The sequence below is a fragment of the Anomaloglossus baeobatrachus genome, chromosome 9 (genome assembly GCF_048569485.1).
Source record: "Anomaloglossus baeobatrachus isolate aAnoBae1 chromosome 9, aAnoBae1.hap1, whole genome shotgun sequence".
Taxonomy (NCBI): domain Eukaryota; kingdom Metazoa; phylum Chordata; class Amphibia; order Anura; family Aromobatidae; genus Anomaloglossus; species Anomaloglossus baeobatrachus.
Window position 1 is genome coordinate 124,446,116 of NC_134361.1, and position 16,278 is coordinate 124,462,393.

A 16,278-nucleotide genomic window follows, 5' to 3' on the forward strand; every position below is an offset into this window, starting at 1 on the left:
ACTGTAATATGTAATGCATGATACTAATAAAGACACGTGTTCATAACAAATGTTAAATATGCTTTCTTCTTCTTGTAGACATTGAGGCTAAGAAGGCTTGTGACTGGCTGCGGGCTGCGGGGTTCCCCCAGTATGCTCAGTTGTATGAAGGTAATTTTCACTATCCCATTAGTTTTGAACAGAAGGGGTTGTCTGGGCGTTAAGTGCACTAGGATCTGACATTATGTGTGGGCAGACGCTGGTGCATTTTGGGCAGTATGGGTACCATGGCAACTATCTGAAAATTATTTAGTGGTGTTTGCAGGTATGGGACCAGTAAATAATTGCTGGGTAGTCGTATTTCTGCAAACATGTCAGGTTAGGTAGGAAAGTATGTTTGGATAAGCCCTTTTAAGAAGAGCTTCATGGAAACAAAATTCGGGTCTAGCATTAGGGCTTATGTGGGATGAGAAAAATATGCCTGCATTTTCCAAACAATATGTAGTTCTGCAAGGTGAGCCCATTCACTGAGCTGCACCATAGACAGGTGTGATTTTTCTTGATTTAAACCGTTATATTTTTTTCTGATAACAAACCACCTCTCCAACAGTTTAAGAAATGGTTTAAGTCTGGTCACTGCAGTTATTTTATGGGCCCTATATTATGTGCATGATTTCCTTTCCTTATACTTGTGCCTTTTATCAGTGGGTACTGTTGGCACATATTCTTCCTGTGCTGTCTTGCCACTGTGACGTCGGCCTTCACAGCTTACCTAAAATGAATGTCTTTCAGTCTGAGCCTCAAACTTGGGAATCAAGGGTCCGACACTCACACGGGGCTGACAGGATGGAACGGAGTACTTGAACAATAACTGGAAGCATGGCATCATGGGGAAGTGTCAGGCCAACTATTGTCTTACCGAGTGACTTCCAGATCACCCCCTCCCAAAAACAGCTCCCAAATAAACAAAGACGACAGCAACTGCTAACAACCAAAGCTCATAACTAGGTGAAAAAACCTTCCTTCCCGTTCCTGCGGAAAGTGGTGAATCAGCTGTAGATTCTGTTCTATGAAGCAAGATATAGTGTGCCCGCTATAAACCATGCCAGCCACAGACTGGGGATCCAGTTATGTGTAGCAGTAGTGGTGGTATAGGGTAGCAGGACATTCCCACAGGTCTAGTGTAGAAAAGGGGCTTTAGTATTTTTTTTATTCTTTTTTTTTATTATTATATATCTTAAGCTTTTGAGCTAAAAAAAAAAAAATTTTTTTTTTTAACATCAAATTTTTCAATATATTTGCTTTAAACACCATTTTTTCATTCTTTTGCAGGTTCCCAGTTTCCAGTGGACATTGTATGTGTGAAGCGAGATCATAACTTTTTGGATCCAGATTCCCTTAAATCCCTTTGCAGGTATTTTCCATGAGGTTGTGTCATGCGTTCCACTGGGGAAGGCCAAGCTGTAATGCTCGTGCGGTGATGGCGTAACCTTTGCTAGTACCAAGGTGCTTGTGAGGATCATTGACATCCTGGAAACCTAGATCAAGGTTGCAGATGATAAAAATTGCTCTTAATAAAAATGAACTAATTTCTATATCCACTTTTCATAGGAATAATGAAAAAAAAAATAAACATATAAAGACACCAGGGCCTTCTAACCAGTAAACAATAAACAATGATCTTAATGACTGCTTTCTCAAGGGAGCGGGGTGTGCTGCCCCCGTGCCAGCAGCCGACGCTGCTCGGATCTGGACCCGCTGCGTGGCTCGAGGGATCCTCCGGACCCGGGGGTCACGCCGAATGAAAAGGGGGACGTAGTACGGCCTTGACCGTATTCGGTTCGTGACGCCACCCATGGTGTGTGGTGAAGTGGGACACCACCGCTGCTGTTGTGGGATACCCGCGGGAGATGTAATGGCTCGGTGGTTAGGTATGGTTGCCCCAGGGCCCAGTGTCTCTGTGCAGGGTATGGCGATGGTAGGGACTTGCGCACCCGGATGTACCAGGGGATGTTCGGTTACTCACAAGTAAAAGAATAACACGAGTCCTTTGGTAAACCAAGGTGATGGTGGCTGGCCGCCACGGCCATTTGTACTCTGGTCCCCCACCCGGGCTGATGGTCGCCGTCTTCTCCTCTGCACTAGTTGTGGTTGTGTTTTTAGACTTCCCGGTATGGAAAACGGGAGTCCGCTCCCGGCTTTCTGTGTGCCTGAGGAGCCGTGCCCGTTGACGCTGACCCGTGGGATCTATGGGCCCTGGCGGTTGCCCTATCCCTTTGGTTGGAACAGGGCCTAGAATCCTGCCCTCAATTGGTTGATAAGCTAGGCCGTTGGTTCCGGTCCTGGCTTCATGGTCCGAGTACCCCCTCTGTGCACGGTTTCCGGTCGGGTCTCCGGTGTCTGTACCGGCGGGCTCTAACTCTGCTCCGATCCTCCTCGGATCTGCCGAGCAGTCTTCCTGTCTCCTGCTGACGGATACTACCGTCTCCCACCTAGCCAAGGTACCAGGGCTTTGACCCTGGCACCATTCAACTTGAACTTCTCCTCCGCTGGAGCTACACCTAGCTCCAGCCCACACTCCTCTCAACTTGAACTACAACTTAATCTGTTTGCTTTCCCACCCCGGGCTGTCTAGACCCCTAGGTGGGCGTTTCCTAGCCGCCTGGTCCCGCCCACTGGTGTGCCTGTCTTGCCCTGAGGGGGGGGTGACTAGGGTTTCAGGTCGGCTGTATGTAACCTAGGTGAGGGAAGGTGTTTTGCGGGGCCCTACTGTGTGACTATCTGGTTTTTCAAGGGCGTCACACAAGTCACTTGATTAAAAGGCACTTCTGCTATTTTTGTCAGCATGGTTCGGAACAGCATGGTCCGTACTATGTAACAGTATATGGAAATAGCTCACCTGAGCACAAATCTTGTCTGTGTATGTTCTTTGGCTACTTGGCTTCAATGAATGGAAATACAATTTATGCTTCTGTTGGACATAAAGTTTTACTTCCAGACACCATTCAGTGAGTCATTCTTCACTTCACCCCACCCTGAAATCTGTTCAGTTTTTCCATAATTCTTTAACATGCTCCTGATCATCAACTCATGCCTTAACTATATAGTTTGTGTGTAATTACTGAAGAATAGTTGTAACCTGGATATATAGATTACCTAGTAATGTTTGGGTTTACAGTAAGTTTGTTACACGTTCCTAGTATAATTTTGCACACTGGTAAGGGGATTTTCTTTTTAGGTTGAATTCTAGCTTCTCTCCATGCCAAGGATTGTTAAATGGAACCAGTCACCAGGATTTTCATATATAATGCCTTACGAAAGTATTCGGCCCCCTTGAACTTTTCAACCTTTTCCCACATTTCAGGGTTCAAACATAAAGATTAAAAATTTTAATTTTATGGTGAAGAATCAACAACAAGTGGGACACAATTGTGAAGGTGAATGATATTTATTGCTTATTTTAAATTTTTGTAAAAAATAAATAACTGAAAAGTGGGGCGTGCAATATTATTCGGCCCCTTTACTTTCAGTGCAGCACACTCACTCCAGAAGTTCATTGAGGATCTCTGAATGATCCAATATTGTCCTAAATAACTGATGATGATAAATATAATCCACCTGTGTGCAATCAAGTCTCTGTATAAATGCACCTGCTCTGTGATAGTCTCAGTGTTATGTTTAAAGCACGGAGAGCATCATGAAGATCAAGGAACACAACAGGCAGGTCTATGATACTGTTGTGGAGAAGTTTAAAGCTGGATTTGGTTGCAAAAAGATTTCCAAAACTAACATCCCAAGAAACACTGTGCAAGCAATCATACTGAAATGGAAGGAGTATCATACCACTGCAAATCTACCAAGACCCGGCCGTCCCTCAAAAATTTCATGTCAACAAGGAGAAGACTGATTAGAGATGCAGCCAAGAGGCCAATGATCACTCTGGATGAACTGCAGAGATCTACAGCTGGGGAGGGAGAGTCTGTTCTTAGGACAACAATCAGTCATACACTGCACAAATCTGGCCTTTATGGAAGAGTGGCAAGGAGAAAGCCATTTCTCAAAGATATCCATACAAAGTGTTTTTTAAAGTTTGCCTCAAGCCACCTGGGAGATACATCAAACATGTGGACGAAGGTGCTCTGGTCAGATAAAACCAAAATTGAACTATTTGGGCATAATGCCAAGCGATATGTTGGCATAGAAGCAACACAGCTCATCACCCTGAACACACCATCCCCACTGTCAAACATGGTAGTGTTAGCATCATGGTTTGAGCCTGCTTTGCTTCAGCAGGGACAGGGAAGATGGTTAAAATTGATTGAAAAATGGATGGAGCCAAATACAGAACCATTTTTGAAGAAAACCCGTTGGAGACCTGAGACTGAGACAAAGATTTGTCTTTCAACAAGACAATGATCCCAAACATAAAGCAAACTCTACAATGGAATGGCTCACAAATAAACGTATCCAGGTGTTAAAATGGCCAAGTCAAAGTCCAGACCTGAATCCAATCGAGAATCTGTGGAAAGAGCTGAAAACTCCTGTTCATAAATGCTTTCCATCCAACCTCACTCAGCTTGAGCTATATGCAAAGGAAGAATGGGCAAGAATTTCAGTCTCTCGATGTGCAAAACTGATACACATACCCTAAGGGACTTGCAGCTGTAATCTCAGCAAAAGTTGGCGCTACAAAGTTAACTTAAAGGAACCAAATAATATTGCACGCCCCAATTTTCAGTTCATTTTTTACAAAAAGAAAAATAAGCAATACATTTCGTTCACCTTCATGATTGTGTCCCATTTGTTGATTCTTCACCATAAAATTTAAATTTTTTATCTTTTATGTTTGAAGCCTGAAATGTGGGAAAAGGTTGAAAAATTCAAGGGGGCCGAATACTTTCGCAAGGCACTGTATAACCTAAAGCCAGTGCTATACTGGCACCATCAGGCTGATTCTCTACATACCTGTAGTGGTCAGCTCGGATGTTTTGAAATCCAAGAAAGTGAGGTTTATGAAATATTCAGCTTCTTGAGTGACAGCAGCTGAGGATCAGATAATATCTGGGGGTATTCAGTTATCCCCTCCCCTGTTAGAATTAGCATAAGTATTATACAATTGATTTAAAGTTTGACTTGCAGGACCTGTGCTGAGGTCATACCCATGTGACCAGAAAGGGTGGGGCCTCAACCACAAAGCTGATACCAGGAAGCAATTTTTATGTTGGCTGAGGCCCCGCCCCTTCTGGTCACATAAGTATGACCTCAGCACAGGTCCTGCAAGTCAAAAATGATATTGAATCTTTAATACTTATACTGATTCTAAAAGTGGGAGGGGATAACTATGAATACCCCCCAGATATTATCTGATCCTTAGCTGCTGTCACTCAAGAAGCTGATGATTTTATAAACTTTACTTTTTTGGATTTTAAAACCTAAACAAACATTCTAGCTGACCACTAAAGGAGAATGTAGAGAATCAGCCTGATAGTGCCTGTGCAGCACTGGCTTTAGGTTATATAGGAAAATCTTGATGATTGGTTCCGTTTAAATGAAATCCGTGCTGCCAGGGCCAGCGTCAGCACCCGGCATACCCGGGCAAATGCCAGGGCCCTGGAAAGCTGGGGGGGTCCACTCTGCCACGTCAGTTCTGCTGCCCTCGGGCTGAGTTCCGGGGACTGCAGTCCTCAGCAGGAAACTGGCTGCCGTCCCTTTAAGGCGCGCAGACCACAGCGTTCGCTGCGTCCAACTGGATTGAGCTTCATCTGTGGGCGGAGCCACAGCACGGCGTCCCGCTCGGTCCCGCACATGAAGGAGGCGCAGTGCCAGCCAGTGACCCCCCCTCCTCCCCCCAGCACAGCGCTCCCCTGCGGCGCTATGTGGGCCCTCTCCACCGTGACCTGAGCAGCATGTGGGACACTCTTCTGAACCCCCCCCGCTCTATCTGTATGTGCCCTCCCCGCCCTCGATTCATGGGCCCCGGTGAACTGTATGGGCTTCTCCCCCACGCGATGTATGTCCTGCCCCCCGCTCTCCGAAGCCGTATGTTCTGGCCCCGCAGGGTGGCGTGTGTGGGCCCCGCAGGGCGGCGTGTGTGGGCCCCGCAGGGCGGCGTGTGTGGGCCCTGCAGAGCGGCGTGTGTGGGCCCCGCAGAGCGGCATGTGTGGGCCCCGCAGAGCAAGGTGTGTGGGCCCCGCAGAGCAAGGTGTGTGTCTGTATGTATGCTGCAGAGCAGTAGGTGTGTGTCTGTATGTAAGTAGGAAAGAAGTTCCAGGGCGGCACTCAGGGATGAACGGTGCTCAGGTCTATGGAAGGCATCCACAATCAAAATTGAAGAATGAGGCTATGTCCGCACGTTGCTTTTTACCTGCTTTTTTGCTGCTTTTTCAACTGCAGCGTTTAATGCCAAAATGGTTGTGTTCTGCTTTTCAAGCAAAGTCTATGGGAATTTGGGTTTCTTGTCCGCACTATGCAGTTCAAACTGCAGCCTTTTTGTTGCAGAACTTTGGTCAAAAATTCCCATAGACTTTGCTTGAAAAGCACAAAAAGTGTTATCTCCGGATGTTGTGATTGTGTGAGCGCGTATGTGCGATATCGTCAGTGTGTGTGTGCGTGTATGCGATCGGATGTGTGCGTGTATGCGATCGGATGTGTGCGTGTATGTGATCGGATGTGTGTGAAGAAGTGGTGTGTGTGTGTGTGTGTGTGTGTGTGTGTGTGTGTGTGTGTGTGTTCGTGTGTGTGTGTGTGTATGCGATCAGATGTGTGCGTGTATACTGTCTGATGTGTGACTGTGTGTGAACGTAAGCGATCGGATCTGAGAGTGTCGGCAGGAGGCAGAGTGTGGGCCCGGGCGAAGAAGACTAGAAGTAGCCGGGCAAGGTCCCCTGAGAGGAGAAGACAGGAGCAGTTTTTTTACCCGGCAGGAATTGTGATTGCTTGTTACAAGATTCGTGCATTGAGCCTGTTGGAAAACTATGTGCAATAAAATGCCGTTTGGTTCAACTGATGCCCGTCTGCAGAATCTTCCTGCATCTGTCAACGTGCTCTCTACATCCACACTCTGCCCCACACAACATTCCCCTGTCCCAATAGTGACGGCGGGGCCGGGGGTTAGCCTGACTCGAAAAGGGGCCACGACTACAACCCCCGAGGCACCCCTGGCACCCCGTTACATGTGGCGTAGTCGGCAGGATGTGGACTATCTGCGGGGGGTCCCGATCCCTGAATGTGAAGACCAAGTGGTGCCTAAGGCGTTGGACCAGGCACAAGATGGCGCTAAGATGGCCGCCGTCTTCACAAATACAGTGAGCGCGCGAAGAATTGGAGCCAAGCGAAGAACCCTGAGCTGGCCAGCGAAGAAAAAGAAGTACAGAGTACGCCGCCCAAAGAGGGGAGGTACTGGCCCCAAGATGCTGTGGAAGACATGTGAAGAGGGCGGCAGTACAGGAAAAAAGAAGAGTCGCCTATGCTGGGTCGATTTGATGTGTGGGACTGGGGGTGGAGTGTATACAAGAGCGGGAAAAGAAAGCCCGCCTCCACCTTCCCCAGCATCTCCACTGTCCCCGGCGCCATTACAGGAAGAGCTGCAAGAGACGCCAACTCAACAACTGACCTTAAGTGAGATGGAGACTCAGACAAAGCGGCGAGCTGCAGCGGGCGCGCTGGTGGCAACCAGCCTTGGGAGAGGACGCCCGAGGCAGACTGCAGCCGAGGAAGCCCTTACCATTAAACTACCGGCTGTGCCAGGAGGTCCGGAGTGGCCCGCAAAAGTAACGTGGGTCACTTCATGGGATGCCGTGACCGGTGAAACATCCACTGAAGGCCAGGCCACCTACAAGACGCAACTACAGCCGGGAAGCGAAATCCTGGGAGCACCTCTCCAGAGTCCGGAGGTGGTTACACCAGACAAGGTGGGTCCTCCAGCCCCCACAGAAGTTCCGGCCCCGGGAGAGCAACATGCCCCGGAGTTAGAGGAAGATGAGTGGGGATTCTTCTGGGAGCCGGTGAAGCCGGCGCCCCTGACCCGACGACAGTCCCCGCCGCCTGAAACAGATCCGGTGCAAGAAAGGTTACTGGCCGAGACCGTGGCCCGTGAGATGATGGCCGGTCCCCTTAGCGAAGAGTTTGATCGGCAGTGTACCGTTGGCACCATGGTCAAATTCAATCAGGCTGAGGGCTACGGGTTCATAGAGGACGAAGAGACCGGGGATCATTTTTTTTATAACCGGGTTAACCTGGACACTGAGGGCTTGCCCCAACGTCTGCATACCCTGTACCCGGGAGAAAAAGTGAAATTCCGGAGAGAAGTGGGATGCCGGGGCCTATTTGCCGTAGGAGTGACCCGGATGCCCACTGCGCAAGAGGCCGCACAGTGGCAACAAGAGATTGAGTGGGAAGAGTGTCAATACCGGAGACGTACCCAACAGAGACCGGTGCTGGCTGAGACTTGCCGGCCGAGAAACACGCTGGCAGTGTCGCCAGAAGTCATTACAGGACTGATAGCTGAGCCAGAAAAGGGGACACCGGCGGTGTTAGCGATCCACCAGAGTATGGTTACACACCCGGTGGTCGTCGTTGGTAGTCCCCAGCCGTCCCGTTCAGCGACCCTGTCACCCCCGTCGGGGGTTGAGGAGTCAAAACCGGAGATAGAGGCGTCAGAACCACCAGTCAATTATGAACCGTTCCGGAGACTGCGCCGCTTGCCAGGCCAATCCCTCTCCGACTATGTGAGGGCCCAGCGGGCTGAATGGCAGCGCGCTTACCACCCCGTGTGAATCATAGTGACCGGAGGTGGTGGACATGATCGTGCTAAGTACCGGCATTGTTGAAAGAACCGGTGAAGAGTTAGAGTTGTAACAATGTTCAAGCTACCGAGCCCGGAAGGAGCCTGATGCCGAACTGTGCAAGGACTCCCTCTGTGATGTTGACGGAGACTTTATTGTTTGTGTTCCCTGCCTACAAAGACCGGGAGTGCTGTGGCAGCCTCCGGGCAGAAGATCAGTCAAGACCGGGAGCGCCTGTTAAAGGCCTCTGGGCAAACCTGCTGCAAAGACCGGGAGCTCCCTTGGAGGGACTCCGGGCGCCGGACTTGTGCGCCCATTGAGTGTGTTTTTACATGAAAGTTTTAAGGTTTTTATAAAAATTGCCTTGCTGCTAAGATTGTGTTTTGCAGGTGCGGGCCTTGCCGGGAGGCTAAGGCAAAAAGAGGGGAGGAATGTAAGGGGTGGACGGGCCCCTTACAAGAGGAGTAGTTTTCCTCCCTGAAGATACCCCACGCTGGGGTAGATAAAGCTGTTAATGTTAATAATAAATTGTGTTTTTACTGTATTAGTGGGTTCCCCCCCCTAGTGGCCTGATGGGACGGCTGTCCCCATAGAAACAGTGCAGGAGAGAGGTGGAGCCGGCAGCTTAGGGGAGGGAGAGAGGGTTTTGAGGGAGGAAAGTTTGAGTTTGAGACAGACGAGTCCGGGACGGGGGAGCAAGAGCAACGGGGGCAGAGTGTGGGAGCTATGGTGGCAGCTAGCAAAAGAAAGGAGAAAAAGTGTCCTAGTCGGTGAAGCAGAGTTGTGTGGGTCAAGTCTGTGGTAGCCAGAGTGTGGGCCCGGGCGAAGAAGACTAGAAGTAGCCGGGCAAGGTCCCCTGAGAGGAGAAGACAGGAGCAGTTTTTTTCCCCGGCAGGAATGGTGATTGCTTGTTACAAGATTCGTGCATTGAGCCTGTTGGAAAACTATGTGCAATAAAATGCCGTTTGGTTCAACTGATGCCCGTCTGCAGAATCTTCCTGCGTCTGTCAACGTGCTCTCTACATCCACACTTTGCCCCACACAACATTCCCCTGTCCCAATAGTGACGGCGGGGCCGGGGGTTAGCCTGACTCGAAAAGGGGCCACGACTACAACCCCCGAGGCACCCCTGGCACCCCGTTACAAGCCAGACGCAGGGGAGGCGTGCAGCGTACCTGATGGGAGATCACAGAAGGATCTGGGAGCCATACAGACGCCTGGGGCTGGTAAGTATGACGATCCTGGGATGGGGGGTTCTGCTTTTTGTGGGGGGTAAACTTAACCCCAACCATGTCTCCTCGAGAATAAGACACCCCCTGAAAATAAGACACAGTGCTTTTTTCAGGGCAAAAAAAAATATAAGACAGTGTCTTATTTTCGGGGAAACAGGGTATCACAGGTATAACATCCATTTATTCTAAACGATTCCCCTGTTCTGTGATAAAAATGTAACCCTATCATGTAACTTTGTAAACAAATGCTTTTGGAAGCTTATTTGTTTGGTTGCTATAATATAACCTATGTTTTTCTAGTTTTAAATTTTATGATGCTATGTGAATCCTTAAGGATAAAAATTAATAAATTATATTAAAAAAAATGGCAAACAAAATTATTGCAATAATTTATATGAACAAGTTTATTTATTTTTGATTCACATTATTATTGATGCTCTGCATTTATAAAAGTATATCTTTTTTTTCTTGGTGTTTTTTTTTTTTTGTTTGTTAACTTGAATTGGATCTTGGGATTTGAGTTAATTGATATATTTGATTCTGCAAATAAGTAGGGTGTTTACTCCTACCAGATCCATGAACCTTTATTATTTAGAGTGGGAATTGTGATGCAGTAATCATCTTTTGTTTGAGAGAGGCTTTCGCCGAAACGCATTATAATATTTGACGCCTGTACATGGAATTGTACAATAAAAATAATCTACATTCATAAAGAAGAGTGCCGGTCTTTTTCTTCAATTCTGTATGTATGTATGCATGCAGCAGAGCAGTATGTGTGTGTCTGTATGCATGCAGCAGAACAGTGTGTGTGTCTGTATATATGCAGCAGAGAAGTAAGTGTGTCTGTCTATATGTATGTATGCAGCAGAGCAGTATGTGTCTATGTATGCATTCAGCAGAGCAGTATGTGTCTATATGTATGTATGCATGCAGCAGAGCAGTATGTGTATGTATGCATGTATGTATGCATTCAGCAGAGCAGTATGTCTGTATGCATGCAGCAGAGCAGTATGTGTCTGTATGCATGCAGCAGAGCAGTATGTGTCTGTATGCATGCAGCAGAGCAGTATGTGTCTGTATGCATGCAGCAGAGCAGTATGTGTCTGTATGCATGCAGCAGAGCAGTATGTGTCTGTATGCATGCAGCAGAGCAGTATGTGTGTCTGTATGCATGCAGCAGAGCAGTATGTGTCTCTCTGTATGTATGCAGCATAGCAGTATGATGTGGGTGTCTGTATGCAGCAGAGCAGTATGTTTCTGTTTGTATGCAGCAGAGCAGTATGTGTGTGTATGTATGCAGCAGAGCAGTATGTGTGTATGTATGCAGCAGAGCAGCATGTGTCTGTATGCATGCAGCAGAGATGTATGTGTGTATGCATGCAGCAGAGATGTGTGTGTCTGTAAGTATGCAGCAGAGCAGTATGAGTGTGTCTGTATGTATGCAGCAGAGCAGTATGTGTGTGTCTGTATGTATGCATGCAGCAGAGCAGTATGTGTGTCTGTATGTATGTAAGCAGCAGACCAGTATGTGTCTGTATGTATGCATGCAGCAGAGATGTATGTGTGTGTCTGTATGTATGTATGTATATATGCAGCAGAGAAGTATGTGGGTGTCTGTATGTATGCAGCAGAGCAGTGTGTGTATGTATGTATGTATGTATGCATGCAGTAGAGCAGTATGTGTGTGTGTCTATATGTATGCAGCAGAGCAGTATGTGTCTGTATGCATGCAGCAGAGATGTGTGTGTATGCAGCAGAGCAGTATGTTTCTGTTTATGCATGCAGCAGAGCAGTATGTGTGTGTCTGTATGTATGTATGTAGCAGAGCAGTATGTGTGTGTGTATGCATGCAGTAGAGCAATATGTGTGTGTATGCATGCAGTAGAGCAGTATGGGTGTGTCTGTATGTATGCAGCAGAGCAGTGTGTGTGTCCGTATGTATGCAGCAGAGCAGTGTGTCTGTATGTATGCAGTAGAGCTGTGTGTCTATCTGTATGTATGCAGCAGAGCAGTATGTGTCTGTATGCATGCAGCAGAGATGTGTGTCTGTATGTATGCAGCAGAGCAGTATGTGTGTGTCTTTATGTATGCAGCAGAGCAGTAGGTGTCTGTATGTATGCATGCAGCAGAGATGTATGTGTGTCTGTATGTATGCAGCAGAGCAGTATGTGTGTCTGTATGCAGCAGAGCAGTATGTGTGTGTATGTATGCATGCAGTAGAGCAGTATGGGTGTGTCTGTATGTATGCAGCAGAGCAGTGTGTGTGTCCGTATGTATGCAGCAGAGCAGTGTGTCTATGTATGCAGCAGAGCTGTGTGTCTATCTGTATGCAGCAGCAGTGTGTCTGTCCGTCCGTATGTATGTATGCAGCAGAGCAGTGTGTGTCTGTATGTATGCAGCAGAGCAGTGTGTGTCTATATGCAGCAGAGCAGTATGTGTGTGTCTGTATGCATGCAGTAGAGCAGTATGGGTGTGTCTGTTTGTATGTATGCAGCAGAGCAGTGTGTGTGTCCGTATGTATGCAGCAGAGCAGTGTGTCTGTATGTATGCAGCAGAGCTGTGTGTCTATCTGTATGTATGCAGCAGCAGTGTGTGTCTGTCCGTATGTATGTATGCAGCAGAGCAGTGTGTTATGATCCGGAACCATGAAAGACCATCACAAATCATTGGCAAAAAGGTGACAAAAGCATTGACAACTAATCTGGCCGCCACCCCCTTACTAACCAACACAACTAGAAGTAGCTGAGGGGTGAACTAACATCCTGTGCACCGCGAACCCAGCCGGAGAACTAACTATCCTAAAGGTAGGAAAGATGAATAACTCTCTGCCACAGAAAATAGACAAGAATAGCAAGCCCCCCACATTCAAAGACTGCGGTGATATAGGAAAAACACAATACACAGGTAGATGACAGGATTAGCAAAAGGTGAGGCCCCCGCTGACTAAAATAGGAAAGGACAGGAAAAGGGACTGATGGTTGCCAGAGAAAAACCCTGCAAAATACCAACTTCCTGATAGTACAAAAAGGCCCTCAGATCGCTCGATCTGAACTCCGTCCTATACCAGGTGCCCTTGTCATACCAATGAACAGAAAACAAGAATTATAACAAATTCAACAAGCCACAAACACATGGACCCAAAAAGGAGCTATACTCCACACAGAACTGCAGGGAGTTCCTCAACAATCCACTGAGGGGAAAAATCCCTGGAAGGAAAAAACTGAAACCAACCACAACAAATGACAAACCCAGATAAGCAAAGAACCAGACAATAAATAAAGAGCAAGCACTTATCTGGGGAAGATGTGGTGTAGAGCAGGATTAAGCAGGCTAGAGATACAAAGAACAACTGACATCCGGCAACAGCCTGCAATCAGACCAGGACTTAAATAGGCAGAGAGTTAGGAAAGGAAACACCCACTGCACAACACACCTGGTTTCTATCCAAACCCTTCCTGGCCACCAGAGGGAGCCTCCCAGCAGCCAAGACATAACTAACATTCACAACAGCAGTGTGTGTCTGTATGTATGCAGCAGAGCAGTGTGTCTGTATGTATGCAGCAGAGCAGTGTGTGTCTGTATGTATGCAGCAGAGCAGTGTGTCTGTATGCAGCAGAGCAGTGTGTGTCTCTGTATGTATGCAGCAGAGCTGTGTATGTCTGTATGCATGTATGATGTGTATCTATGCATGTCAGTGTATATGACTTTATAGATTTGTCTGTTTGTGTATTTTTGTGAGTTTGTCTTTAAATATGTATATGTACGTATCTGTGTATGTGTGTGTGTGTCTGCGTGTTTATGGTGCCCACTGGGACTCTTCCGCCCGGGGCCCACAAACACCTGGAGCCGGCCCTGCGTGCTGCCATGCAGGTCTGCAACTGCTAAGTACTAACCAGAGTTAAAAAAATAAATATTTTTGAGTGTTGTTAATCCTGAGAGCATTTGTCAGCACAGGTTGTACTAAAAGGATTAACCCATTATTCCAAAGTAACTTCAGAAACTCCGCACTAAGGTGACTAGTTATGATCTCTAGAATGTAGTTAAGGTATTAATTGGTTCTGTAAGGAATTAAGATTGTAAATTTTATAGCCAGAGAGTAGAGAAGCTTGACCTTCACTTAAACTTTAAAAGATGGATCTCTTTCTTTTTTGCAGGCGTCTAATGACCCTAAATTCATGTGCATCTATGAAGCTGGATGTTCATGATCACCGAAAACAGGTAAACTGGATTAGCAAACTGAATCTTTAATAAACAAATTAATTTGAAGCCAATACAGGGCAAGTGATATTTCAGAAAATGACAGTAGGTTATGTAAGCACCTATAGCTATGCATGTAGATAATATACATGCAGAGATCTACACACACTTCACATATATCACAGACCTATATTCCCTTACATATAAGCAAGATAACTTTTAAAGATCTTATTTTTTTTTTTATACATAGAATGAAGACTCCGATGATGATGATCAGTGTGCGATCAGTGATCGCTGGACATTCCAGAGAGATCAAGGACGCTGGTCTCGGCTGGACTCTATTGAACTGCTGTCACCGAAATTTGATGGACCACCTACCATGAAAAGCACATCTAGTAGGGATAGTATCTTAACGGACCTGAGCACAGAACTGGAGGCCACCTCTTTGCGTAGTGCAGGAAGCAGCAGAGGTATTATGGACATAGTAGTTACTCCTCCTGCAGAATTATCTTCTGTTCCTTGTTCCCTATCTGGTAGTAAGCCATGCAGGAGTCTCAGCGATCAATCTTTAGCTTCTCACCATCAGGGATTGAAGGAAAAATCAAAGAAAAGGAAAACAAAGGGCTTTCTAAAAAGGATGGAGTCTTTACGAAAAAAGGATAAAGACAAAAAGGATCAAATTGCCACATTGATTTCCAATGACCTAAAGCACTCAACAGATGAAATACATTTCCAAAACGAATGTGATGATGATGATGAGGATGATGACAACCACGATGATGTGGACATTCATGCATATGATAAAGATTTCCTTCATCCTGGCTATAGGACTAAACGTGCATCTAATGGTAGTATAAGAAAACCACATTTGGATAGTCTCTGTAGAGGGGTATATTTGGAGGACTATGTTATTGTGGGAAAGAATGGTACGAGATGCGAGATATCACAAAAGTTAGATCGTCTAGTCTGCATCCCAATGGACCATAAGCCTGGAACTTTCCCAAGGTCTCTTTCTATTGAAAGTTTATGCCCTACGAACCATGTACCCTTGGAAAGTTGGAAAATGGGAAGCAAATCTTTAGGACACTCTGTCTGTAGCAGTATGGACTCTCGTGGACTAGAGGTGAGACAGAGAAGAGGGTCATATAGTTCTATTGGAAGCCGTTCAAGCATATATGACAATGTACCTAACTCGCTGACAGGTAGCGGAGATCTTTTAGAACATGGGGGTAGTAGTGATCTCTTTGGCCATTTGGATGATGTTCTCAATCATGTAAAGGGTTTACAGAGAATGGTGGAGCATTGGTCACGAACGGTGTGTCCAGAGCTTGATGAAGAAGAAACTGACTCTGGAGGTGAACAAATCTGTCACCTTGCTTATGAAGAAAGATCCATTTCTGATGTTGGCACGTCAGCCAGTGACTTTGACAGCACTGCTAATTCTCTCAATGAAACAGAAGAAGGAGAAATGAGAGAGAGAAGAGACTCAGGAGTGGGGGCATCCTTAACTAGGCCATCCAGGTGAGTCGGCAGTAGAAACCTTTTTTTGTATAGAAAGCCTTCAGAGCCTCAAAATACAACTAACATTTATACCCAACAAATTTCAAATGAGAAGACTTCATGACATTTCACAAAAACGGTAAAATTGTATGTCTTTTTCCAAAATAGTTGTGAATATTTAAAGACCCTACCATTCATCTCTCAACATGAGATATATAATCAGTGACTTGCAAAAGTATTTGGCTCCCTTGAATTTTTCAACCTCTTCCCACATTTCAGGCTTCAAACATAAACACAATTTTAATGTTACGGTGACAAATCAACAACAAGAGGGACACAATTGTGAAGTTGAACTAATTTTATTGCTTATTTTAAACTTTAAAAAAAAAAAAAAAAATATTTGTCCTCTTTAAGTTAATATTTTGTAGCGCCACCTTTTGCTGTGAATACAGCTGCAAGTCGCTTGGGGTATGTCTCTATCAGTTTTGCACATCGAGAGACTGAAATGCTTGCCCATTCTTCCTTTGCAAATAGCTGATGCTGAGGAAGGTTGTATGGAGAGCGTTTGTGAACAGCAGTTTTCCGCT

At 46.2% G+C, this 16,278-nt stretch overlaps 1 protein-coding gene across 5 annotated transcripts in view; it reads left to right on the plus strand.

Annotated features, from left to right (window-relative positions):
- Positions 1–16,278, plus strand: part of STARD8 (StAR related lipid transfer domain containing 8) — a 564,964-nt gene that overhangs the window by 401,161 nt on the left and 147,525 nt on the right. For all 5 annotated transcript variants that reach the window (XM_075323984.1, XM_075323983.1, XM_075323985.1 and 2 more), the window contains 4 exons: positions 79–150; positions 1,312–1,393; positions 14,149–14,212; positions 14,442–15,712. In XM_075323984.1, coding sequence (XP_075180099.1) covers positions 79–150; positions 1,312–1,393; positions 14,149–14,212; positions 14,442–15,712 — 1,489 coding nt within the window. The remainder of the gene's footprint in view (positions 1–78; positions 151–1,311; positions 1,394–14,148; positions 14,213–14,441; positions 15,713–16,278) is intronic.